General features: G+C 55.9%; 1 protein-coding gene across 2 annotated transcripts in view; it reads right to left on the bottom strand.

Annotated features, from left to right (window-relative positions):
• WNT7A (Wnt family member 7A) overlaps nucleotides 1–18,923 on the bottom strand; it is a gene marked incomplete at its 3' end in the record, with an annotated part of 65,411 nt that extends 46,488 nt beyond the window's left edge. For both annotated transcript variants that reach the window (XM_082664013.1, XM_082664014.1), the window contains exons 1-2: nucleotides 18,776–18,923; nucleotides 13,848–14,074 (exon numbers count right to left, since the gene is read on the bottom strand). In XM_082664013.1, coding sequence (XP_082520139.1) covers nucleotides 13,848–14,074; nucleotides 18,776–18,846 — 298 coding nt within the window. In that variant the 5' untranslated portion in view covers nucleotides 18,847–18,923. The remainder of the gene's footprint in view (nucleotides 1–13,847; nucleotides 14,075–18,775) is intronic.
• Nucleotides 18,924–24,896: the final 5,973 nt, after the last annotated feature.

The raw sequence follows: 24,896 nt of genomic DNA, 5'->3' as shown, positions 1-24,896 counted from the left end.
TGTGCCCTTCGTGTCCCCAGGGCCTGACATGTAGGAGGTGCTCAGTACATATCTGTTAGATGAATAGATGGATAGATAAATGAATGAATGAATGAACGCTCCAAGCAGTGGCCAAAAACCAGGTGAGTTTCATTTAGTGCTTATTACTGGCCAGGCTCCGTGCTAGGCGCTTTGGGAAAGTGTTCTGGTCACCTATTTATAGGGAAACCAGCTGACTGAGGTTCAGAGAGGCTCTGACCAGGCAGGTGCAGAGCAGCGATGGGCTCCACCCGTTCGGCATGACCTCCCCCAGGGCGTCAGGACAGAGTCTGCCCAAGGCCTGGGGTTTCGGGGCTTTTCAGTGCAGGGAGAAGGTAGAAGGAAAGTAAGCTTTGTTAAGCACCTGCCAGACCCACCCTTGGGGGTGTTGCCCAACAGCCCCATTCGGTGGCCACCATTCTCCACAGTGTTACCGATGAGGAAACCGGGGCTCTGAGAAGTAAACTGATTCACTGAGGCCGCCAACCCAGAAACCAGCCAGAACTGGGATTCCAGGCCCAAGCTGGCAGTGTCCTCCCTCAGCCCCTGCTCCAACCACCCTTCCAGCTCCTCGCTGCGTGGCAAAGCTCACGGTCGAGAGAGATTCCTTTGCCTTAAGGCAGCAACCCTGATCAAAATGCCTTTATTTCTGCCATTCAACTGTTACCAGTTAAAACATCAATAAATTTATAGGACGCATTCAAATAGGACGGCCTCCTGAGAACAGGGTTTGATGGCAGAAAGAAGGTAGACGAGCATCCCAGAATCTTACCATCGCAGATTCCTTGCGTGAGAGGCCATCTTAACCTCCATCCGTCCATGCCTCCTTCGCCCATCCCAGGTAAGCAGCAGTTCCTTACTGTATCTGTGGGCAATTGAGGCTCGAGGAGGTGACTTACAGAGGCAGAGCCAGGATGCAAACCTAGGGGTCACAGGCCTCCAACCACTGCGGAGGACACCCCCGACCCTGACCACGCTCGGAGCTCCCGGGACAACCCCACCCTCAGCCTGGGGAAGCCCCTCCAGTTGGGCAATTTCCCGAAGCTGTCTATTTGTCTCTTACTGGCTGTCTGCACGGGCAGTTCTAAGGTGTGTCTTATTGCTGCAGAAACAGAATGAGGTGATGGTCCCAATGGCACACGGTTCATAAGAAGAACAGCAAAGTCATAAAATGCTTACTATTTGCCAGTCTCTTTCCTAAGCACTCAATACAGATCAATTCGCTTCACTCTGGCGACACTATGAGGTGTGGAGCATTTTTATCTCCATTTTACAGATGTGGAAACTGAGGCCCAGAGAGGCGTGTACTCTGACCAGGATTCAACCCTGGTCAGCCTGGTTCCAGAGTCTGACCCTGTCTCCTGCCTTAAGGTTACGACACCCACCCCAGTCCTACTGACTCCTGGCCCAGGCTCTTGCCCGACTCTTCCACATGGAGCCAGTAAGCAGAGGACACTGGGCTTGGCTTACTGCCCATCACTGACCATTGCCCCTCCAAGAACAGACCTAGCCCCCTCCTGCCTTGACCACCTACCTCTCCCTCCTGTGCACGAGCAGAGGAAGAACCTCCGTCACACCTTGCCTCTCCTCGGCCCCCCTGACCGAGCCACGTGCCCTGTTCCTTCACTCAACAGATATTGCTTGAGCACCTACTATGTGCCAGGCACTGTGCTGGGGGCTGGGGAAACTGAGAGGAGGGATTCAGACATGGCCTTGGCTTCTGAGGGGGCAGAAAGCAAGACACATCACTCACTCAGCGGCAGCGGAGGACTCTGCAGACGCAGGACAGGGAGATGACGGGAGCAGGGACCACCTGGGGTGGGGACTTTTGAGCCGGGAGGAGCCAGCCATGAGGCTGTCTGAGGGGAGAAGGGGCTCCCGGCTGATGGGCAGACCCTGCGGTGGCCCTGACCCGGCCTGGGCAGTGGTGGGAGCAGGTAAGCCCACGGGGGTGGGAGGAAGTGAGGCTGCTGGGGCAGAGGCAGGTCCTGCAAGCCCTACCATCCTGCCCCAGCACAGGGCCCTCTGTGCCCGGAACCAGAGAAAAGTCTCCCAGAGCCACAGACATAAGGCCCGTGGGTTCATCCTGGAATAAGAGAGGTTCACAGAGGCCGGGAAACGTGCCCAGGCTCATCAATGACTCAGCAGCGAGACCTGGGGGATTAGGACCAGGGTCTCCTGGCTCCCAGCGTGGAGTCCTGCCCTCACCTCCACCACAGCTTCTTTCACTCTCAATCCACCTGCATCTCCAGGTAACTTTCCACGCAGAAGTTCAGGCAGCCTCAGCTCAGAACTTGGGTAAGATGGAGCCTATTAGTCCCTCCGCCCTGCTCCTTACTCAGGGCGGGGTGACCCTGAGCAAGGATGCTGGCTTCCCGGCCTCAGCTTCCCCACCTGTGAAATGGGATCCACCAGGAGGACACGGCCAAGCTGCCCTGAAGACGAAACGAAACCTCTGTGTACAGAGAGGCCCCGTTCCCCAGAAGGTGCTTAGTAAAGACCGTTGTTATCACTGAGATGAACCCGGGGAGCCCGGCTGACGCCCTCCCCACATTCCAGCTCCATAACGACCCCGGCGGGTACAGAGGAAATAAACTGATGTCCAAGCCTGCCTGAAAGATTCCATTCCACCGCCCTGTGCAGCCACTGCAAATGGTTTGCACCGGAATATTATCTGGGTGTATTTACAGTATCTTACTGGAAACCACAAAGTGCATTGTATTTTTTTCTATTTTGCTATTTAAAGCCAATGGGTCAGAGGGTGAGCAATCTGCAGTGACACCAGCTGAAATATATGATGATTTGGAAAATACACAGACGGAAAAAGGTTGCCTTTGCCAGCCCCAGGGCATGACACTCACAGCCCTTCTGGGCTCAGAACGCCACATCTGGCTGTCTCCGAGCAGAGGAACTAGGGGGCCTCTGGATGAAGAGACAGAAGAACGGGGGCTGCAGGGGGCACGTGTCTGGGCAGGGCCTGGCTGACGTAACAGGCCCACAGAGACGGACTCTGGTCTCCCAGCCCCCGCCCTTCTCTCCCACCTCCGTTCTATCCAAGCATCTCTTCCCAGCAAGGAAGGCCAGACCGCACTGCTGCCACCCGCCAAGGGTCAACAACCAACTTACAGAAGATTATTCAAATACCTGAGTTTTTTTTAATACTTGTACAGAGGAGTAAATAGGACCATGAGTGTATTAAAATGTAAGTCAAAGTAGCCATGATTGACTGATATCATGTAAACTGTATCTTTCTTTTTCTGATTTAATAAAAAATTTTTACAAAAGAAGTGCTCAGGGCATTCCTTCCTTCCTCCAAGCCGTCCTGCCCCCAAGCCTTTCCACACGCGGCTCCCTCAGTCGGTAAATGCCCTTCCTCTCCCACGGGCTTGGTGAAAAGGCCACGTAGCTCAGTGGTTTCCGAGCAGGGCCCTGGGGGCCGATCAAGCCAGGCTGGCAGCCTGGCTCCACTTCCCGGGGGGAAGGATCGGGGGGTTGCCTGACCTCTCAAGGCCTCGGTTTCCTCCTTTGTAAAATGGGAATAATAAAGCACCTGCCTCCTAAAGTCATTAGGAAGGCGAAACAAGCCAAGACCACACCTGGAAGGGACCAGTGCGCAGCAGCTCTTACTAGGCGTGGCACTGGTTAACTGTCTCCATCAAGACACTGCTCAGGGTCCCCTGTCCGAGGGCCTTCCTGACATCCCCTCCTCGGCTTTCGGCTCAGCACCTTTGCCATCCTTACTCTGTGTTAAATTGAAAGATCAGTCTCTCCCCACAAGGCTGTGAGGACCCGGATTATTCATCTGCGAAGCCTCGACAGTTGAATGAATGAATGACTGTGCATGTAAAGGCGTGGGAGTGTGTGTCAACCATAAGAAAGCTGGCAAGAGAATGTTCTAACAAAAGACTCATCTCAAAGAATGGTGTCAGGAGAGCTAAAACCCAGGATGAACTGAGGCTTGCAAAAAAAAAAAAAATGCACGCGAGACAAAAAGTCCTTTGTTAGCTGCGTTCTAAGCAAGAATAGGGAAAGAATAGGTCTTTTGCTCCGGCAAGATGGCGTTATTGTTAAGAAATGGCAGAGAGAAAGTGGAGCTGGCCTGCCCCTCACTTCTGTGTCTCTCACCGGAAAGGTCTTCAAATCATCCCTCCAAGCAGTCATCAGCTCACCAGACATGTGCTCCATCCACCCACCCTGCCCGAGACAGACAAAAAGACGGAGCCACTGTGCGAGGCATACGGATTCTCAGACCTGGGATCCTGGGCCCAGCCGGTCACCCAAGGGAGAGGGGCGAGCTGCTGAAGCGACCACTCGGGAGGAGAAGCGGTGAAACGGGACAGGAGCGGAAGCCCAGAAATGCATCCAAGTTCCCCGGTTGGTAGACAGAAGAGGGTGGCCCCTAGGGCCTGAATCCTAGGTCATCTGTGCCCTTCCCTGGAAAAATTCCACAGGGGAGTACCAAACAGGAGGTCGTGAGTATGTGAAAAAGAATGCAGCCGTCCCCAGGAGCACACATCAGGAAATCACCATTTCTTTGTTGATAATAATGCTAGACTCATAGCAAATTTCTATATGTGCTAAGAATTTGATCATCTTCCCACATCCTGTCTCTCCCCAGAGACAAGGGAGAGAGATTCTTCGGACAGCTCCCCTCCCAGGCAAACCCTGTGGGATGGATTTGTCTCCACTACTCTCTCCAGCCTCTTTCTGCCCTCCCTGCCCCCCAGCCTGGAGCCAGTGCCCAGATCACTCTAGAGACCCGGCTCTGGCTGGGTCACACCTGCAAGCCTGCTGCGGCTGCCCATCCCCACCACACCCTTCCTCTCCTGGGCTGTGGCGGCCCATTTTAGGTGACCCTGTAGGCAGCCTTCCACGCTCCAGTCCAGTGCCACCCGTGCCCTCTGCTCTTCTACCAGCCCCGACTCTGCTGTCTGTCCCCAACAGACGGTGAGCGCCCCGAGAGCAGACCCTGTGGCCGATTCATCAGCCACTTACCACGCTGAAGATTCTAGTAAACATCTGTGGGACCAACGAATGAGTGAATGAATGGGTGGACATACTGTGGGTGGCAGGGGGGTGTCCCATGAGCACTTAACTTACATGAATTCAACCAAATGCACCCGGGGAAAAGTAAATTTAACGTACTGTATGTGTGGGAATGTAAGTCGGTGCAGCCTTTATGGAAAAAGAATATGGAGAGTCCTCAAAAAATTAAAAATAGAATTAGCATACAGCAATTCTACTTCTGGGTATTTAGCCAGAGAAAATGAAAATGCTAACTCAAAAACGTATTCGCATCCTCATGTTCACCACAGCACTATTCACAATAGCCAGGACATGGAAACAACCTGAGCCCATCGACAGATGAATGGAGAAAGAAGATGTGATACACACACACACACACACACACACACACACACACACACACGCATATGTGTATAGATATGTATATACACACAATGGAATATTATTCACCCATAGAAAAGAAGGAAATCCTGTCATTTGTGACAACATGGATGGAACTTGAGGGCATTATGCTAAGTGAGATAAGCCAGACACAGAAAGACAAATACTGTACGATCTCATGTATATGTGGAATCTTAAAAAAAAAAAAAAAATTGAACTAAAAAAAATAGCGTATGAATACCTTGGATGGGGTGCATTACCGTATATACGTTATACACACACGTGAATGTCTTCCTACTTGTATAGAAAACTACGTATTCTGAATTTTGTGGCTGATTTCAGGGACTTTGCAGAGTGACGCTGACTTGTATAGATCTCATCGTCCACGTCCATATCAGATACTGGAACATGTGCCCTTGTTGTGCACACCCCTCCGCTGTGCCCTTCCGGAAGGAGGTCGGACTTGGTGGTGGGTGAATGTACTTTGGGTGGATTCCTGGTTAGTCCAAAAGCCACAGTACGAGCATGGCCAATCTGTGAGGGTCTCCAGAGCAGTGCTTCCTGGTGTGGGTGCCTTGGAAGAGCAGCTCCACCAGATGGCCAGTGAGTCTGAGGTCAGAGGAGTGTGGACCTCCAGGGAAGCCTCCTCAAGCTGCTCTCTTGTCTGCAGGACTTTTCAGAGCCTTTAATACACTGGCTCTCTCTCAAGCAGGGAGTATAGCATGCTGAGTTCCCAAATTTATCACCCAGGGAGCCCTCCTTTTTACCCCAGAGCAGCGGGTGGGGGTGGGGAGGGACAGAAACCAGTCCGCTGAACAGAGGGAACAGGTCCTCTTGAGTCACGCCATGGAGGGGGGATCTCCCCTAGGCCTTGACCTACTCAACATTTGATCCCATTTGAAGCCAACGCAAACGTGGGAGGAGAGCTAACAGAACGCTGGCCTAACATGGATCAAAATGCTCACATGCAGGAATGAATGATCAGTCTTGTATTTTGGGTCAGAAATGGAAAGCATTCACTCAACAAAGAGAACAGAGTGCTTCCCATGTGTGCGGTGCACCCAGACCTGGGGCCACAAGACTAACAAGACCCTGGAGGGCTCAGAGCAGCTGGGCCTGTAGGGTAGAGAGGAGCTGGCCTGCCAGGAGGGCGAGCATCTCTCCACGTGTTTCCTGAGCATCTACTGTGTGCCAGGCCATGGGCCAGGTGCTGGGGGTCACAGAGAGAAGACGACTGACAGGTCCGGGCTCCATGGACTTCCCCACAGCCAGGGACCGATGGCAGACACACACAGCCTTGCAAAAGTATGCAAAGTCACTTCTGGAAGTGGTAAGTCTATAAAGACAACAGCACAGCATGACCTACAGGGGAGGCTGTCTCGGCCAGATGGTCAAAGGAGGCCTCCTGGAGAAGGCGGCGTCTGGGTGGAGGCCTGCATAATGCTGGGGTATGCAGGTTACCCACCATCGCTCAGCAGTTTCTCCCTGTGGCCCTTCTGCTCTGACCTCTGCTCCAGAAGGAGCTGGGGCGGGGGTCTGCACCAGTACCTGGGGGTGCACCACATCCACTGAGCCCTTCCGGCTGGAGAGACTCAAGAATAACATAGCTGTGATTTACGGAGCACGTCCTGGGTGCCTCGTGGGGTGTAAGTAATCTCAGCTGCCCACAACTGCAAGATGGGTATATTATCATTGCCGTTTGGTCCTGGTCCACAGCCAGGCAATGGGGAAGCTGGGAAGAGAAGCGGCAGGTAACTGCAGGGCTGAACTATAATTCTGGGCGGCACAAATGAGCAAATAAATAGAGGATGTGCCCTGGAGTAGTAAGTGATGACGAGAAAAACATGGAAGGTGAGGGGTAGCTGGAGAATGGATGGTCTGCACTACACAGGCGGTCCTGGTGAGGGGCTGCCGTGTGAGCTGAGGGTGGAAGGATGGGAGAGCACCCAGGCAGAGAGACCAGCTGGGCCAAAGGCCCTGAGGTGGGAAGGACGTAGTCACGTGAGAGGGTGGGAGAGGGTGGCAGAGCTGGGGTGGAGAGGGGGTCGGGATGCAGGTCACGGAGGTCAGCAAAGCACCAGGGGACCTGCTGGCATTTTATTCTCAGAGCGAGAGGAAGGGTTTCACACAGGGAGACACCGTGGTCACAGCGACCGTGGGGAGACTCTTTGCTGGGTGCCAGGTGGTTGGGGGGGTACATTAGGGGGCTGATGGAGTTGGGTGATGGCTCTCTGAAGATGGAGATTTGAACAAGGAGATGATGGGGGAGGTGGTGAGAAGTGGACAGACTGGCGGATACACTTTGTAGAATCAAAATGATGAGCTCAGGTTAGAAATGGGACCAAGAGCTTCTCCCCTTTCTACTCCACATCTCCCTGTCCTGCTGCACCAGGAATAGAATCCGGAGCACCCCCAGGTCCTTGAGTTCCTCTTCACAGGAGACAGGCACGTGGGCCTCCGGGAAGGGTGAAGGGACATCGTTTTGGGGCCCTAACCCACCAGGCGCTAGGGTCTTACGTCCTGTGAATACTGCTGCCACCTGACAAGGTGGGCTGCGTGACTCGGATGTCAGTGCTCGTGTGGCTGCCTCAAGCCCACCAACAAAACGAGGTTGTCCAACACACGGCGGCCTCAAGAATCTCACGTGTGGCAGAACCACACAAACAAGAACCCCTCCAGCAACAGGGAACTCGCCGGCCATCTCAGTCTTGCCACAGAACACCCACGTGACTTGGTCAGCCTCCACGTGGCTCTGAGCTGAGATGTAGGTGGACATGCCTCCTTTCAGGGATGGAGAGGACCCATGAGGTGATGGACCCAGAGGAAGGGCTGCCTCTGCTCCTGGCCCTCACCCACCGATCCTCCACGAAAAGATGAAAGACAAGGGTGTGAAGCCCCATGGGACCCACCCTCCCTGGGGTCCTGCCTGATGCAGCCCTCACTCTTTTACCTGTGACACGAGCACACACAACCGGATGGAAAAACAGGCAACGAGCACGAATAGGCAACTCACAGAAGAGTCAACCTGCACGGCCAGTAAACATAGGAAGGGATTTCAACCACACGACTTCTCAGGGAAATGTAAATCAAGAGGACAGTGACGAAGCATTTTACACCCATCCCCCAGGCAAAAATGAAGACGTCTGGGCAATCCCGTGTGTGAGCGAGGCCGAAGGTCAACACTGCCGGCTGGGGGAGTGGCACGTGGCACGGTCACTGCAGAAATCAGGCCCATCCTCATACCCTGTGACCAGCAATTCCATTCCTCAGCATACACCCCAGAGAAGCACACACGTGGGCCCCGGGAGACGCGCACAGGGAGGCCCGCGGTGGCACTGTGACAGCAGGTGCTCAGAGACAACCCAGATGCCCCTCAACCAAGGCATGGGTGCACAGATGGGGTCTATTCACCACAGCTGAAATGAATCAACAACAGCTAAGAAGAACAACACAGATGAGCTTTGTTAATACTGAGGGGAAAGAAGTAAATTCCAAAAGACTGCCTATAGCATGATGCCTTTTCTCTGTAAAATTAAACACAACTCAAACTAAATAATGTACTTCTGGGGAATATATCAGTAGCATAAATTAGACATCAAGATTCAGGATAGAGAAAGTGTGACTTGGGAGGCGGGAGCAGGAGTTGCCTGAGGGACGTTCACAGGGGTGCAAGCTACCGGTCCTTATTCTAATTGTCATGCTGGTGGTGGATTCAAGGGGGAGTTCATTGTTTTATTTACGAAAATGAAAAACCTGGAGTGGGGTGAACACCTTTTTGGGTCCCCAAGGGCCACACTGAGCCTGGTTAGCAGTTGATAAACTTGTCGTGGGGTCACATAAGCCCTGGCATTTAAGACCCTTGAGAGTTGGCCTGTCACCTCACCTGAGGCTGCAGACCCCCGCTCGCCATCCCCTTCGCAATCACACGTCGTCTTTGTCCTGATGTTCCCTCTGCCTGGGATCCCATTCACTGACCCGTGAAACTCTTCCCACCCTTCAAGACCCAGACCAAGGCCATCTCCATTGGTCCAGTCTGCTCTTTCCACCTGGGAATCTCACCTCCGAGCACCCACCACACCCCATATGCTTTTCCCTAAAGTGCAGACCAGGCTGCTCTCAGGCTGCTTGTTATGGGCTGAATTGTGTCCCCCCCCACCCCAGAATTCATATGCCCAGCCCTAACCCTCAGTACCTCAGAATGTGTCTGTATCTGGAGGTATGACCTTTAAAGAGGTGATTAAGTTAAAATGAGGCCATTCAGGTGAGCCCTCTTCCAACCTGACTGGTGTCATTAGAAGAGGAGATTAGGACACACAGAGACATCAGGGCACGTGCACAGAGGAAAGACCAAATGAAGATACAGGAAGAAGGCGACCCTCTACACACCAAGCGTAGGGGCCTCAGAAGAAGCCAATCCTGCCAGCACCTTGATCTTGGACTTCAGCCCCCAGGACTGTGTGTGGAAGTCACCCCGCCTGCGGTCGGTCCTCATTCCGGCCACCCGAGCTGCCTGAAAGCCCCACAAACAGTCCCCCTCCCTGGGAGATGGTGCAGGTGTGGCTCCCAGGCCTGGACAACAACAGCCCTATTGTCAGTGGTCCCTGTGATGGTTTGGGATGGACACACGCCCAGAAGTCAGGCCCCAGATCCAATCAGAGTGAGCTCCAGGGCTCTTGCAGGCGCTGCCACAGAAAGGTCAGGCTCTTTCCTGCAGGACCTGAGCCTGGAGGTTGACCCCCCCGACAGACACCTTTCTGCCCCAGAGGAAGCTGATGCCAGCTCACATCCCAGGGCTCCCCAAGTCGGCACCCCGACCTTCAGTTCCCGAGGATGCCCAATTCCCCTTCCCGCCTGAGGCAGCTTGAATTGGGTTTCAGTTTCCAGCATCCCAGAGGGCCTTGCCTGGTCCTGCCCTGGGGCCCTCTCCTCAGATCTAAGCAGTAAAATCCAGACCACTCAGGAGGGGAGACAGAAACATAGGCAGAGTGGGGACCGGACTGGACGTGAGGAGGTGGAGAACGGTGAGCCTTTGGGTCTCAGCACGGGATGCAGAACCCGTGAAGGGCTGCTGCCCCCCACCAATGTCAATTTCCTCCTTCCTGCTCCGTCACAAACCCTTAGCTTATCTCACAGCCGCTCAGAATTAAAAGGAAAAAAAAAGACTACATTTCCCAGCTTCCCCTGCAGCTAGGTGTGTCATGTGACTAGGTCCTGGCCAATGGGAAGTAGGCAGAAGTGTGGGGTGGAGCTTCTGGGAAGTCTCTGCAAAGGCCAGCGATGTGTTCTGCGTCCAGAGTGTGGACTTGATGGCCAGAGTGCCCAAAGACTACAATCCTGATCCCTCACCCCTACAAGGCAGCCCCAGCTGGCTGGTCATTCCCAGAAAGAGGCAATCCCATGAGGGCAGAGCAGTGTTGAAGAGCCTGGAAAGCATAAATCTGAGCCTTGCTTCTTGCTGTCCTGGAGCAGGTTGCCTGTTTACACACACGGAAGCCAAGGCTCAGAGGGGAAGTGACTCCTCAGACTTGCAGGGGTCTCATCTTGACCTCCCCTTCCTCTGCTCCCACTGCCACCACCTGAGAAAGCCAGACCAGCGTAACTCCTTCCTAACCAGCCTCCAAATTGTCAGTCTCGCTCTATCCTGGCAGCTCATGGCCAAAATGGGTCTCCACTGCTACCACTTTGCCAGCTCCTGCCTGGAACTGGACCAGACTCCTCACTCCCACACTTGCCCCTCCACTCACCAGAGGAAAATCCAAACCCCGGGCTTGGCCTGACAGGTGCCACAATGTCTGCCTCCTGGCTCCTTCTCTGACCTCTGAGTCTCTGTACTCCAGCCACGCCAGCCTCCGTGCTGTTTGTCAAACCACCAAGCATATTCCTGCCTCAGGGCCTTTGCACCTGCCATCCCCTTTGCCTTCCCCCAGACACCTCCCTCACAAATCCAGAGGCCTTCCCTGACCACAGAGGCTGAAAGGGCAGCCTCCAGCCACAGAGAGCACTCAAGAAATTTTTGGTGAATGCATGAGTGAGTGAATGAATGAATTCTGTACCCACTCTTTAATGACTCTTCCAGAATTCCCATTGGACTGAATCACATAATGTTGTTATTTTTGTGGGCCTGAAACCACTGACTTGTGGCAATTTCATATAGTGCAACCTTACTTTGGCAGTCATGCCCCTGCTCAAAGTTCCCCGTTATCTCCTACCACCTAGAAATAGAAACTGCGAGCCGTGACCCCACACACCTCCAGGCTCTGGCTCCCACTCCCCTCCAGGTCCCGCAGGCCTGCTGTCCAGCATCGCAATCCCAGGGGTTTTCTTGGCGCCTCTGTTTGCTTAAATCCCCTGAGGCCATCCTACCCAAGTCCTCCTCTCAAAGAATGCTCCTTGCCCCAGGCCTCTGCTCCTGCTCAGTGTATACTGGTATTATAAACTGGTGGGGGCTTCCCTGTGGGCGCAGTGGTTAAGAATCTGCCTGCCAATGCAGGGGACACGGGTTCGAGCCCTGGTCTGGGAAGATCCCACGTGCCGTGGAGCAGCTAAGCCCGAGTGCCACAACTACTGAGCCTGCACTCTAGAGCCTGCGAGCCACAACTACTGAGCCCACGAGCCACAACTAGTGAAGCCCACGTGCCTAGAGCCCATGCTCTGCAACAAGAGAAGCCACGACAAGAAGCCCACGCACTGAAACGACAAGTAGCCCCCACTCGCCGCAACTAGAAAAAGACCACGCACAGCAACAAAGACCCAATGCAGCCAAAAATAAATTAATTAATTAAAATTTTAAAAAAAATTTTAATAAATAAATAAACTGGTGGTGCATACTGGCGGTATTCCCCCGCCTCAGCCTGCAACGGATCCCTCAATCCTACAACTCTGGGCAGCTGGGGGCTTCTGGACAGCAGGGACTCCTTCATCCCAGGACTCCCTGCACTGGAGCCCTCCTGTTGCACCCTGGCAGGCATTATCACAATGCCACCAACAGGCTAGCTACTCCAGGACTGCGAGTGACACTGGGATCAGCCCAGTCCTAGGAGACCCTGCCACTCACTTTTTGCTGACCTTGGGCAAGTCCCCCTGAGCCTCAGTTTCCCCATATGTAACATCTCATATGTCAACAAAGACACAGCTCAAAATAACGCCAGAGCCCAGGTCTGGGTCCCAGAAACAGGGGGCATGCGTGTGAGCAGGAGAAGGCAGGAAAACCATAGCAACCACAAGGGAAGGTGCACAGGATGGTGGGAGATGATACCAGGCAGAAGGAATGCGTGGAGCCGAGGCCCCCAAGCAGGACCCAAACAGTGCCGTGTGCTTGGGAAACAGCATGAGGCTGGGTGGGCAAGGGGGACAGGAAGATGGGAGCGGATGAGGACAGAGGACAGAGGGCAGCGGCGGACCAGTGAGAAGTTGGGATTTCATTCTGAGGCCAGGGGGAGCCTCCCAAGGAGGTTAAGCAGGGAAATGACAGGATCTGATTTCCACTTACAAAGGACAACCCTGCCCGCAGGAGGGTCTGCAGGATGGCTGGAGGCTGGGAGGTGCCACCTGTGTGACCCGAGGGGGAGCGAGGGAGGGCACGGAGCAGTGGCCAGACTTGGGGTGGATCTTTTCAACATGAACTGGATTTGCTGATGTCGGGGCTGAAGGAGACAGAGAACCCAGGGGTGCCCTGTGAGCAGTCGAGCAGGCTGGGTGAACCACTGCAGCCGAGGGACCTGAGGCTGACCCGACTTTCAGGGAAGTTCACTGCTCGATTCAGCAGTGAGGCTGCAGGCTTTCCGGCCCCCCAGTCCAGACGCATACAAGCGAGAAGACATACAACATGGCCTTCCCCACATCGACCGGGGCCTCCTGGCAACCAACATTGTTCCCGTGCCCTTTCCACCAGGCTTTTACACCATTCCCATAAAACAGGGGTTGGAAATTCAAATGCCCACAGTGGCCAGGCAAGGCAATGCAGAAGGGTGGGGACTGTGGCAGTGAATGGGCTGCCCAGGTTCCACCTAAAGGGCGCTGTGTTCTCAGCTGCAGCCCATTAGTAACTAAGTGGACACAGGTGTAAGCTATCCTAGATCTGCCAATTTTTCAAAAGAAGCCAGAAGTCCATATTTTTAGGCGAAACAGATAGTTTCTAAATTTGGGCTTCAATTTAAAAAACAGTATCAGTGCTGTATCAGCCAGTTAGCATTTAGGCCACTGGCTGCTGGTGTGCAACTCTACTGGGAACGGCTGGTGGTGGATTCCAATCGGAGAGCTGACCCTCGTCAGCAGACCTAAATTCAAGTTGTGGCACCTGCAGGACCCCTTACCTAGGGCGTTCCAGCCTGCAGCAGAGAAGGGGGTCCCAGAGCACTCCCGAGGCAATTTGGTCTCCCCATAGTTTATAAGACCCCGCTTGGGGTGTCTGGGTGAGCACATACCCACTTTGAGCTCCTTTCCGAAGACGGTGCGCTCCCCCAGCGCCGAGCAGTTCCAGCGGCCATTGCGGAACTGAAACTGACACTCGTCCAGGCCCATTTGCGAGCCTTCTCCTATGACGATGATGGCGTCGGGCCGGCTCTGGCAGATCGCCCGCTGTCTGGGAGCCAGGCCTGGGATCTTGTTACAGATGATGCTCGCGCCCAGAGCTACCACCGAGGAGAAGCCACTGGAGCAGGGGACACAGAGAGATGGAGCGTTAGGCCAGCAAGGTGGGGGGCACACCTACAGGCCCTCCCTAGGCGTCCAGCCCTGCCCTCCCCCTGCTACTGCTCCCAGCACGGGTCTCTCAACTTTTTTGATACTGCACCCCCAACCCATGCTCACTCATTTATAATTCCTATCGGTACTTGTACCACGTGTATATTCAATATTAGTGAGGCTTAATTTCTTTCTTAGACACAAAGAAAGATGATGCGTGTCACAAACATACTGTCAAATGAGCTAAGCGAGTTGCCTTTGCATCTATGGGAGAATTCAACTGAGATGAAGTTTAAAATCATGCAAAATGGAACTGCACTGTTTAGGGGTCATCTCTGTGCGGTAAAACTGCAAAGGTAACCACCAAGTTTCACGTAGCATTTGCCTCTGAAAGGGGGATGGGTGCACAGATGTTGATTAAAGAACAAAAACTGTTCAGACATGTTATATATGGACAACATAATGTATGTATGTATATGTTTTATTTTTAAAAAATCTTTAAAAAGCAACTGTGAATAAAAGTTGTAGTATTTCCTTCCTGCATGCCAATGGAATATGTGTATCCCACTCCAGGTATAACTGGCCTAGAGGACGCTTATGACTATCACAGCAAGGTTCCTGTCTTCCCAACTCAGTCACAGGTACGTACTAGGCACCTATCAGGGCACCAGGCTCCCAGGCACCATGCTGGGAGGCAGGCAAGGCCCTAACTTCGAGGGGCTATGGAGGGAAACCATGCAAATGTCTCAAATGAACACAACACAACATTCAGTGACATGCACTACAAAGAAAATAAATGAAGATGCTGTGATAACAAGTAGTGGTGGGTCTGAGAGGGAAGGGAGAGGGGCTGCTTTAGCATGAGTGGTTGAGGAGGTAACAGTGCAGCAGAGACCTGAATGGTCAGGAACCAGCCATGGGAAGGTCTGGGGAAGAGTATTCTGGGCAGAGGGAACAGAAGATGCAAAGTCCTGGGAAGGGAACAAGCTTGGGATCGCCAAGGAACAGAAAGAACCCACAGAACCCAATGCAGAACCAGGGCTCGGTGGCGGGGGTGGGGGGTCTGGGGAGAGGAGACGGCTCAGGGCTGATCTATCTCGGTACATCAAGAAGCACTGAAGGGCTGGAAGCAGGTTACTGACAGGATCCCACGCCTCCAGCCCCAGCGGGGAGAGGACTGCAGGGCTCCAGAACAACAGCAGGGAGAGTGGGCAGGCCAGAGGCGGCGTGGCCTGGGTGGCCGCAGATGGAGGCGACCCAGCTCACTGATGGATGAGGTGGAGCCGATGGGAGGGCTGGGGAAGGGTACAAGGGAAAGAGAGGCGTCAGTGTGGCTCGTGGGTATCTGGCCTGAGGGTGGGCCCATTTCCTAATATCAAGATAACCCCAAAGAGGCTCCAGTGGTAGCCCTGACAATGCAGCTAGCCCTCCCTTTACACAAAGATGGCCCACTTGTCTGGAGCTTCCTTTTGTATAATCCTTCAAAGGTCATCAAGCACCCTTTGAAAGAGAAGACCTCACTCTGGTTATAATAATGAGCTCCCATTTACATGGGCCATGGTCAGCCGCTGGGCTAAGTGCCTCGTCTTTCCAGTCCAGGCTCAGCTGTGGGAAGTTGTTCTGGAATTGGGATTTCTCAAGGCGAGGGTCCCCTGACCAGCACCACAAGAGCTGAGGTGACCCCACTCCTCTTGAAGCACATAACTGCCGCTCCTGCCACACACCAGCCCTCTTCCTGCCTCGGGCAGGTCCCTCTCCCTGGAAGCTCTCTCACCCCCTGACCTTCACACGGTTGGCTTCTTGCCATCATCCAAGTGACCTCAAGGGTCCCCTCCCTGACCATCCCACCTAAGGGAACCTGCCTCTGCACCCCATCCCTCCTAACTTTCCATCACAGTCTCTGTTTTGTTTACTTAGTACTCTTGATTACTCATGGTCTTCTGAAATGTTTTAATGTATGTGTTTGTTTTTAACCTGTGTGCTTGCTTTTTTATCACCTGTCTTTCTCATTAGACCAGCAGCTCCTCGAGGACAGGGAGGCTGTCTGCTGGGCTTGCTAAATGGATTGTGGAGCTTCAAAAATGTCACTGCCTATTACACAGCAGGTGCCCCTAGTTATGCCTTGAATGCATCTGGGACCTTCTGCAGCACCCCTACTATATGCAAATGCAGTATGGCAGGTGCTACCACTAACTCTAGACCAGTCGGCCTTTCTAAACAGCCCTATAGGGCAGGAATCACCATCTCCATTTCACATATCCACTTTGCAGCTGAGAACCGAGGCTCACCGAGGTTGAGGCCTGGAGGCTAGCAGGTGATGGATCTAAAACAGGACCCTAGCAAGAGCTCTCGGTCATTCGTCTCAGCCACTCAAAGAGAGTCTAACACAGAGCTAGGATATTTTAAATGTTTCAGGAAGACGCAGCACAGAAAGAGGAGGTCAAGTGGAGATGTTCTGGCCACAAGTCAGGAGGAACCTGTCGACACCTAGTTGACCGCCAGGAAATCCCTACACCGGCAGAGAGTGAAACTATATATTGGGGTAAAAATGCACAGGCACCATAGCCTCGCAGCTAAGAGCTCAGGTCTAGGGCGCCATCTAAGCTTCCTTCACCTAGTAGCTGTGTGACCTTGGGCAAGTTACATCCCCTCTCTGTACTTCAGTTTTCCCATTGCTAAAAGGAGGATATTAACTGGACCTCACCTCATAGGGCTGCTGAAAAATTAAATGTGTCAAAACATGGGAAGTGCTCTGAACGTGTCAGGCACACAGTGAGTACTCAATAAATGAGCTGCTGTGGTAGTTATTATTATTGCATCTGATTGTTAGAAAAAGGCTAGTGCTTGAGTCACGTGAACTACCCAAGTAAAAGAAGAATACCACAGGTGCCCGGCCATCCATCCGCGGAGCCGAAAGGCCTCCCATGCCCACTTTACAGATGGATAACCCGAGGTACAGAGAGCAGCAGCAGGGCCTGGCCCCAAACCACCCTGCAACTCCTCCCGACCTGGCCCTCTCCCCACCCCAAAGGGCGGCAGCGGGGCGGGAGGCCGGCGCCCTCCCTCCGGGCAGCTGGGCCCCTGCGGGGACTATGAGGTCTCGGCGCCGCCGGCGGGAGGTCGGGCGGGCGGGGCGGCCAGGGGAGTTATTTTCTGTTGTTTTCCCTTTCTCTCTCCCCTCCCGAGTCCCTCCGCCCCGTTTCTAATTAAAAAGGAGATAAAGCCGCACGCGGCCAGCGCCAATCAGCCCCACCGGCTTCCTGGATGCTGGATGCGCGCGGGACGGCGGGGCGCGGGCCAAGATGAAGATTAAAGCAGGGGGAAAAAAAGAAAGCCACCCAGATGCGGGCGAATCAATAACACTTAAAACACACCGGCAGGCAGGCAGCGCGCGAGCCTCGCAGCCGCCTCTCCGCCCGCGGTCGCGTCTCGGCCCGCGGTCAGGGCTGGCAGCCGCTTGGTCCGCTCTGTGCGCACCTGCTGGCCGCCACGGCCGGTCAACTTGAGAAATCCCCACGCCAGAGCCGCGGGGTGGTGAAACGGGGGAGTGGTAGTGACAAAACACAAAGGATGCACCACACACACACACCATCGCCGCAGCCCCTGCAGTCCGACCTCTCCCCGAGCGGAGCTGGGGGAGCAGGTTGCGTGAAACCTGCCAAGGTGGCCCTTGAGCGTTAGAACCTCTACTCATCCCTAAAGCCCCCTCCCCCACCTCCTGTGCTTCACGCGCATTATCCCCGAAGTACAAAGGGTGACTGGCCGCGCAAATGCAGCTCCAAGACGCGTCCCGAGCCGCCCCCTCCCACCTTCCAGCCAGCGCGCCGCCCCGGCCCCACCTCCTAGAAAGGCTGGCGTGAGGCAGGGAGGGCTGCTCCGCGAGCGAGCCGGCCGCCTTGGGTGCCCAGTTTTAGGGGGCGGGGTGTCCCGCCTCTCTCTGGCGCTGGCTCTGCGAGCTTGTCTCCCTGGGTGTCTCGGGCCATCTCTAGTTCTACCTTTGTGTGCGTCTGTTAGGGTGGTTGGCGCTGTCCCCTTCGCCTGGGATGGGGCTCCGGGAGTCTGAGGGTCCTTGGAAACCGGGTGGTGCCAAAGCTCTGAGAAGCGGTTTGTGTTTTTGCCAGCGAACGTCCCTCCCTCCGGGTACCTGTTCCCTATTCACGGACCGGCCCCGCCTGCCGCCCGGGGACTGCCCTGTACTAGGAGCGGCTGTGCCCTCGCCTCTGTGTACAGAGCTCCTTTCGGGCTCTGGGGGCTGAGCTCCCTGCGAGCGGCTGTGGTCCTGGCTGGGTGTTCCCGCTGGACCTGCTGTTCCCATGCCCTGGTCTGAAGGGTCCTTGGGAGACGCTGACCTTTGCAGCGGCTAACACTCTTCAGAGTCCCCCAAGCTGGAGCGTCCCTACTGGTTGTCCTTGGGTTGGGGGTCTTCCAGCCTCAGGCGTTCTCAGGACGGCTGGTCCCCCTGCCCGTGTCTCTGGAGCTGTGCGCGCCCCTGGGGCTCCCGCCCGAGGGGGGCCTTTGTGCGCCCACCGCTCCCGCACCGCGCCCACCCGGCGTCTCTGAGGAGCCAAGGAAGTTGGCGGCCGGCGGCGGCTCGCGGGCGGCGCAACCCCTCCCCAAGCCACGCCAACTTTGCCGGGACGCGCGTGCAGGAGGTGCGAGCGGCCCTTACCCGATCCGGAGGTAGACCATGCCCAGGCTGAGAAAGAGGTGGCCCAGGCAGCGCCGCGCTTTCCGGTTCATAGTCCCCGCTGGCCGCCGGGGCCGCGGGCCGGGCTGTGCTGATCCCGCGGGCCGGCCCTGGCGGGGCAATCAACATAGCCCGCCCGGGAGGCGCGGGCCGAGGCTTCCCGGGGCCGTCTGTCGTGCGCCCGTCCGCGCGCTCGGCGCCTGAGCCTCGCCGGGAGCGCGGGAGCCACGGAGCGGGAGGAGCGAGGGAGGAGCGAGCGCGGCACGGGGCGACGCCGGGCTGCGCGCGAGCGGCCGGTGCAAGTGTGCGAGGCGCGGAGAGTGCGGGGGCGCTGCAGCCGCCCGCCCCCGCCCCTCCCTCCCTCCCTCCCTCCTTTCTCCCGTCCCTCCCCCGCCCCTCCCCCACCCGCCTCCCCGGAGCGCCCGCCCCGCGCCCCCGCGCCCGCGGGACAGGGCCGCCTGCTCCAAGCGCGCTCGCGCTTGCCCCACGCGCTCCCGCGGCGCCCCCTCCCGGCTCCGGGGCGCCGAGCTGGGTCCGGGGCAGTGGGAGTCCGGAGGGGCTAACCGACGCTAACTCGTAAATTGCGGGGCGAGCGGACGCGCAGGGACTGCCCTCGGGTTGGCGGGAATCGGGGCTCAGCCGAGAACCCTCTCGCCCTGGCCTGCCTCCCCGTCCCCGCGGCCCGGCCGAGCGCTCGGAGCTGTGGGGTGTTAGGGCGCACCCAGGTTCCTCCCTCCCCTTGGCTTCCAGCCCAGCTTCAGGGGAGGGCGCCCCCTTACGCAGGGCTACTGGCGGAGCGGGGAAGACTGGCTCAGAGCATTCCTCCCCGCCCCCGTCTATTCGAGGCGGGGAGGCAGGTGGGTGCCCAGGTGAGACAGCCTCCTCTGGAGTCTCGCTCCTAGAGGAAAGTCGGAGTCGGGCTGAGGCCTGGATGCCCCGCACGCAACCCAGACGTGGGGCGCCCGAGTAGCCGTAAGGCTTCGGTCGCAGCCGGCTGCTCAGCGCGCTCTCGCGGCGACACCTGGCGGGCGCGACGGGCGGTGCAGCTCCCCCTCGCTCCCGGGGACAGCGTCCAGGCTGACCAGAGGTCTTGATCCTTTCCTGTGACAGACACCCCAGTCCAGTGAGCTAGGGGGCGGTTGGACTCAAGTTTCAGCTGAAGAAATCGAGGCTCAGGGGCTCAAAGGTGTTTTCCCACAGTCACCAGCTGGTGAATGGCAGCGCCAGATTGGAAACAAGGCGTGCCTGACTCTAGTTAACAGCCCCCTCCCCAGGGCTATTACTTCTGGATTGCTTTTCTAAATTACACACACGTGGGGACTTCCCTGACGGTCCAGTGATTAAGACTCCGCGCTTCCACTGCTGGAGGCTCGGGTTCGACCCCTGGTTGGGGGAACTAAAATCCCACAGTCTGGGGAACTAAGATCCTACAACCGCATGGCACAGCCGGAAAAAAAAAAAAATCATACACGTTCCCTGAAAACCACTATTCTTGCCTTCATTCCCATTCCACAGATTTCTGTGCCAGGCACCAGGGTGGGCACCGTGGATACTGTGAGGAACAAAGACAACGTCCTGCTCTCGGAGCTGGTGGAAGAGGCAGACCAGAAGTAAACAAATGTATCATTTGAGACATCACAGGGGCAACTGCAGACAATAAAGCAGAGTGATGGGAGAGGCACTACTGGGCTGGAGGGTTGGTTTTAGATGTGAGGAGGTGGCCTAAAGGACACGGGAGCCAAGGGCCCGGCAGCGCACGAAGGAGGCAGTGCAAAGGCTCAGAGGTGGGCGGGGCCCCAGGAGGGCCAGGGGCTGCTCCAGAAAGAGAAGGAAGGGCAGCGGGCCCCAGGGAGGAGATGGGGGCATGCGGATCCCACAGAGTTGTGTGGGCACGTGCGGAGCTCAGCTTTCAGCACAGAGTTTGGCGGGAAGACGTTGGAGGGATCAAAGAAAGGGGGACTCATGTGACTTGTGTGTTGAAAGGTTGCCCTGTGGAGAGTCCACGGGGGCATGGAGAGGGCTGGGCAAAGTGGGACACAGCAGAGAGGAGGCCACCCTGTGATGCAGGTTCCAGACATGGGTGGCTTCACTTTGTGTGGCCTCTCAGTGAGAGGCGGGTCCTCCGTGTCTCCCTGCTTGAGTCTGGGGGGGCCGGTGAGGGCTTGGTAAGGTGACCGGTAAGATGACAGAGTGACACCACAACGCGCCTTCTGTCTTGTTGCCTGGAACACTGCTGTGCAGCCCTGAGCCACCAGGGGAAGAATCTGCAGGCTGCCATGTTGGGAGGAAGCCCAGGCACATGCAGAGGCCCTGGGGGGCGTTCCAGTCCACCGTCCCCGTTGAGGTTCGCCTTGGAATTACCCCAGCCCAGGCGCCAGACGTGTGGGTGAAGGAGCCTCTAGAAGAGCCCGGCCACCAGCCATCGTGTCTTCCCATCTTCTCGGCCGAGGCACTGTGGACAGTGGCTTCTGTGGTCATCCCAGTGTGCCCTGACCAAGCTCCAAGCCCCATAACCTGCGAGTATAATGCAATGGTTATTTTATGCCACTGTGTCTTGGGGTCCCTTGTTGCATAGCAATTGTAACTGGAACAACTAGGGTGGACATGGGGTGCAGACAGGAGGGAGGAGGCTGGCACATGAGCAGCTCTGATGGGACTTGGAAGGAGTCAGTGGGGAGGGGCAGAGGGAGAGAGAGAGAAGCGAGGAAGCCGCAATGTCCCCCATGCTGGCTGGGGTGCCTGCGTGGAGAGAGGTGGCAGTGAGTGACTGGGGCGGGGACGGAGCCACCCAGGATTTGGAGCAAAGTCACAGGTCTTTCCTGGCCATCTTCTTCCTCCTGTCTTTCTCCCAGCCCTGAGCAGTCTGCCTCCAGAACATCACTGACATGTTCTCTTTCTTTTCTACATGCGCTGTCATTCTTAGACCAAAGATGCGCTCATGTCACAAATGTTAGGGGATGTTCAGAACCAGGACGTTGGAGCAGGTGCTGGAGACATAACAGTGGATCAAATAAATTCAGAGTCCGCCCTCCAGAAGCAACTAGTTTGAGGACCAATTTAATGATCAGTCACATAGGTAGCACGTGCTACGTGCCAGCTGCTGTCATTAAGAGCGTCAGTGTATTAACTCATTTAGTCCTCTAACAATACTATGAGATAGGTGTTAGTCTTCTAGCTAATACAATGATTGTCAGAATTATCATCATTTTACAGTATGGGAAAAATGAATCATGGAGGGATTGAATATACTCCCAAACTCCCATAGCCAGTACATGGCACACCTGGGATTTGAACCTAGAGAGTTTCCAGCTTTAGCGTCTGCTCTTAGCCCCTCAATTACGCCGCCCACCTCCTGGAGAAGAGAGACTTAGGCCATTGCAATAGAAACGGTATCGGGCCTCAAGATGGGGGACACACAGAGAACTGTGGGAACACAGAGAAGGGGGCTCCAAATCCAGCATGGGGCATCAGGGAAGGCTTCCTGGAGGAGGTATACCTAAACTGGGATCCGGAAGAAATGTGTTGGTGTGAACCAGGTAGAGTTTTTGGAGCCAGGGGAAGCAGGCCTGGAGAATGGAGGAACGGAGTGGGGGCGGGTTGCAGAGATGAGGCCCAAGAGAGGGTCTGGGGATACATTCAGAGCGTATTCATAAGTTTGGGCCTTCTCAGAAAGGGTCGCAGGCGGGTGATGGCATCTGATTTGTGTTTCGGAAGGCTCATGGTAACTGTTATGGGACCAGTAGAAGGGGGCAGAAGAGAGGCAGAAGGTCTTAGTTATCCAAGGAGAAAAGGCCCAGCCCGGACAAGAGTCAAGGAGAGAAGTGGGTGGACCGGAGGTGGTGTGAAGGCAGGGTAGACAGGGTGAGGAAGCCCCAGGACAGGACCAGTGTGGCTGATGAGGACAACCCAGGAGAAGCTGGTCTGAGGCCCATGAACTTGGTTTTGGAGGTGCCGAGTTGGGTGTGTCTGTGGGTCACAGAAGGGACAGGGGGACGTGTGTGCCGGGCACGCAGGACGGAGGGTGCCCGGGGTCTCCACAGCTAGAAGTGGGCAGTCGTCAAGCTGAGGCGGGGATGGAGTGCTGTGCGGGAGCCACAGGGGCTGAGCGTGGTGTAAAGAGCAAGCTGCGAGCCGGAGCTTCAGGAACCGGTTGGGAGCCCCTGAGAGAAGCAGGGGAGGAGCAAGGAGCTTGCAGGGTCAGAACCTGCAGGGGAGGCAAGGACTGAGAAGGGGCCGCACTCAGCTCCCTGGCGTTCAAAGATCCCCTCCTCAGCGGCTTTCCCTTTCAGCCACCCCTAGCGGGCCTGGGGCGGGGCTTGGGGCTTGGGGCTTGGGGCTTTGGTGCCCCCTGCTGGACGCACAGAGTGGCTGCTTGGATCCCAAGACTGGCATTAGCAAGTATTAACACACTGGGTCGGCTGCTTGCCAGACACTGCTCTAAGTGTGGGCTGTAAGCTGGGTCCACGTTTATCTCTGTGACCTTGGGAGAGCTCCTTACATGTCTCCTTGCCTCGTCTGTAAACTGTGGGTAACAGATTCTACCTCCCGAGGGTGGTTGTGAGGTTTGAGAAGCTAAGGTAAAGTGCTTAGAAGGCTGCCTGGAGCACGGTGAGGGCCGTGGATGCATTTGGGACATTCAATTAATGGGGAGGCCACAGCCACCTCTTGGTGACACCACCGATCAGGAAAGGACATCATGTTTAAGGCAGTCTCTGCCTTCATTTGGGCTTATAGGAAAAGGTCAGCAACCCAAATCAGAGGGGAGGCTTGCATGGCTGCAGTATTTGGAGCAGCTGGGAGCAGGGGGAAGTGCATGGAGATTCCTGAGAGCCAGGCCCCCAGCGACCTGCTGCCTGGGGCAGCCTGTCGTGAAAGTGCGGGCCTTTCCAGCGTGAAGGAGCACAGGGCTGTGGGGTGTGGGGCAGAGCTCTCGTGTGGGAGCCAAGAGAGTGACATTCTCCTTTGTCACTATTCTGCATGGCTTCAAGGGAGTCGCTACATGTCACCTCCTCAGAGCCACCTGCCCAGGCCACTCAACCTCAAGTGGTCTCCTCACCAGCCTCCTTCTATCCCTTTGCCCGTCCGGCTCCTTCACAACGCTCGCTGCTGCAGGGGCCCTGCCTTCCATTCTGGGCCTCTTTTGTTTCTTCCTCATCCATGTCACCTGTACGTGAGCAGGGAGGGCAGTGACAGTCCCATGTGGGTTTTCCAAGCAAGCGAGCCTCCATTAGTTTGTGGCTGCCCGGCACCTGGCCCCCTTGGGACTGACACAGCAGTCTCCGCTGGGGGAGCCCCCGCTGTGGGTCAGACCGGTGGGTGTGGTGCAGCCCCTCCCATGGAAGCTCTTCCTCCCTCTTCTCCTGTCTCAGGGCTGTGGATTCCCCCCCAGGTCCTCTCTCCCAGGACGGGAGCACATGGGACGAGAAGGGGGCCTGCAGGCCACACTCCCAGGGCTGGGAGCGGCAGCAACAGAGATGGGCCATCTGGTACAAAAAGGAGCCGCCCCTCCCTCAGAGCTAGGCCAGCACGGTTTACTGAGCCTCCGCTATGTGCCAGGCCCTCCCAGTGGACCCTTTCTGTGTCTTTGCCCCCTGGAAGCACTCTTCTCCCAGATAGTTTATCAGTGGTCACTCCATCCAGCTAGTCCCCAAGCATCCATCCTGCCCCTCACGGCACTTTCTAGACACCTCTTATCCTGGCTTTGTTTCTCTTCCTAGCATTCATTGTCACCACCCCCAACTTTACATGGTACGTTTATCTGTTGACTTACTTGTGTCTGCTTTCCCCTGCACTACTGGCCCTGTGAGGTAGGCACATCTGTCACTTCACTGCTGCATTTCCCAGAACGATGGCTGGCACGTGGTCAGACCTCAGTGGAGGATCACTGGAAAATTAGTAATTGAGAGGGTCTCATTTACTCCTTATAACACCCTCATTTTCCAGAAGAGAAAACTGAGCTGCTGAGTGGCTAAGTCCCTTGCCCAGCACCTAGCTGGGTGCCCGGCACACAGTCAGTGCTTAATAGCTAACTGTCAATTCCCTTTCTGTCTCCCCCTCCCCATCTCCCCACCCCTACCAGGAATGGGGGCCTCCACGCTGTTTT

Source organism: Grampus griseus, assembly GCF_964374135.1.
Source record: "Grampus griseus genome assembly, chromosome: 10".
NCBI lineage: Eukaryota > Metazoa > Chordata > Mammalia > Artiodactyla > Delphinidae > Grampus > Grampus griseus.
This window is presented reverse-complemented; position numbering and strand designations above follow the sequence as displayed.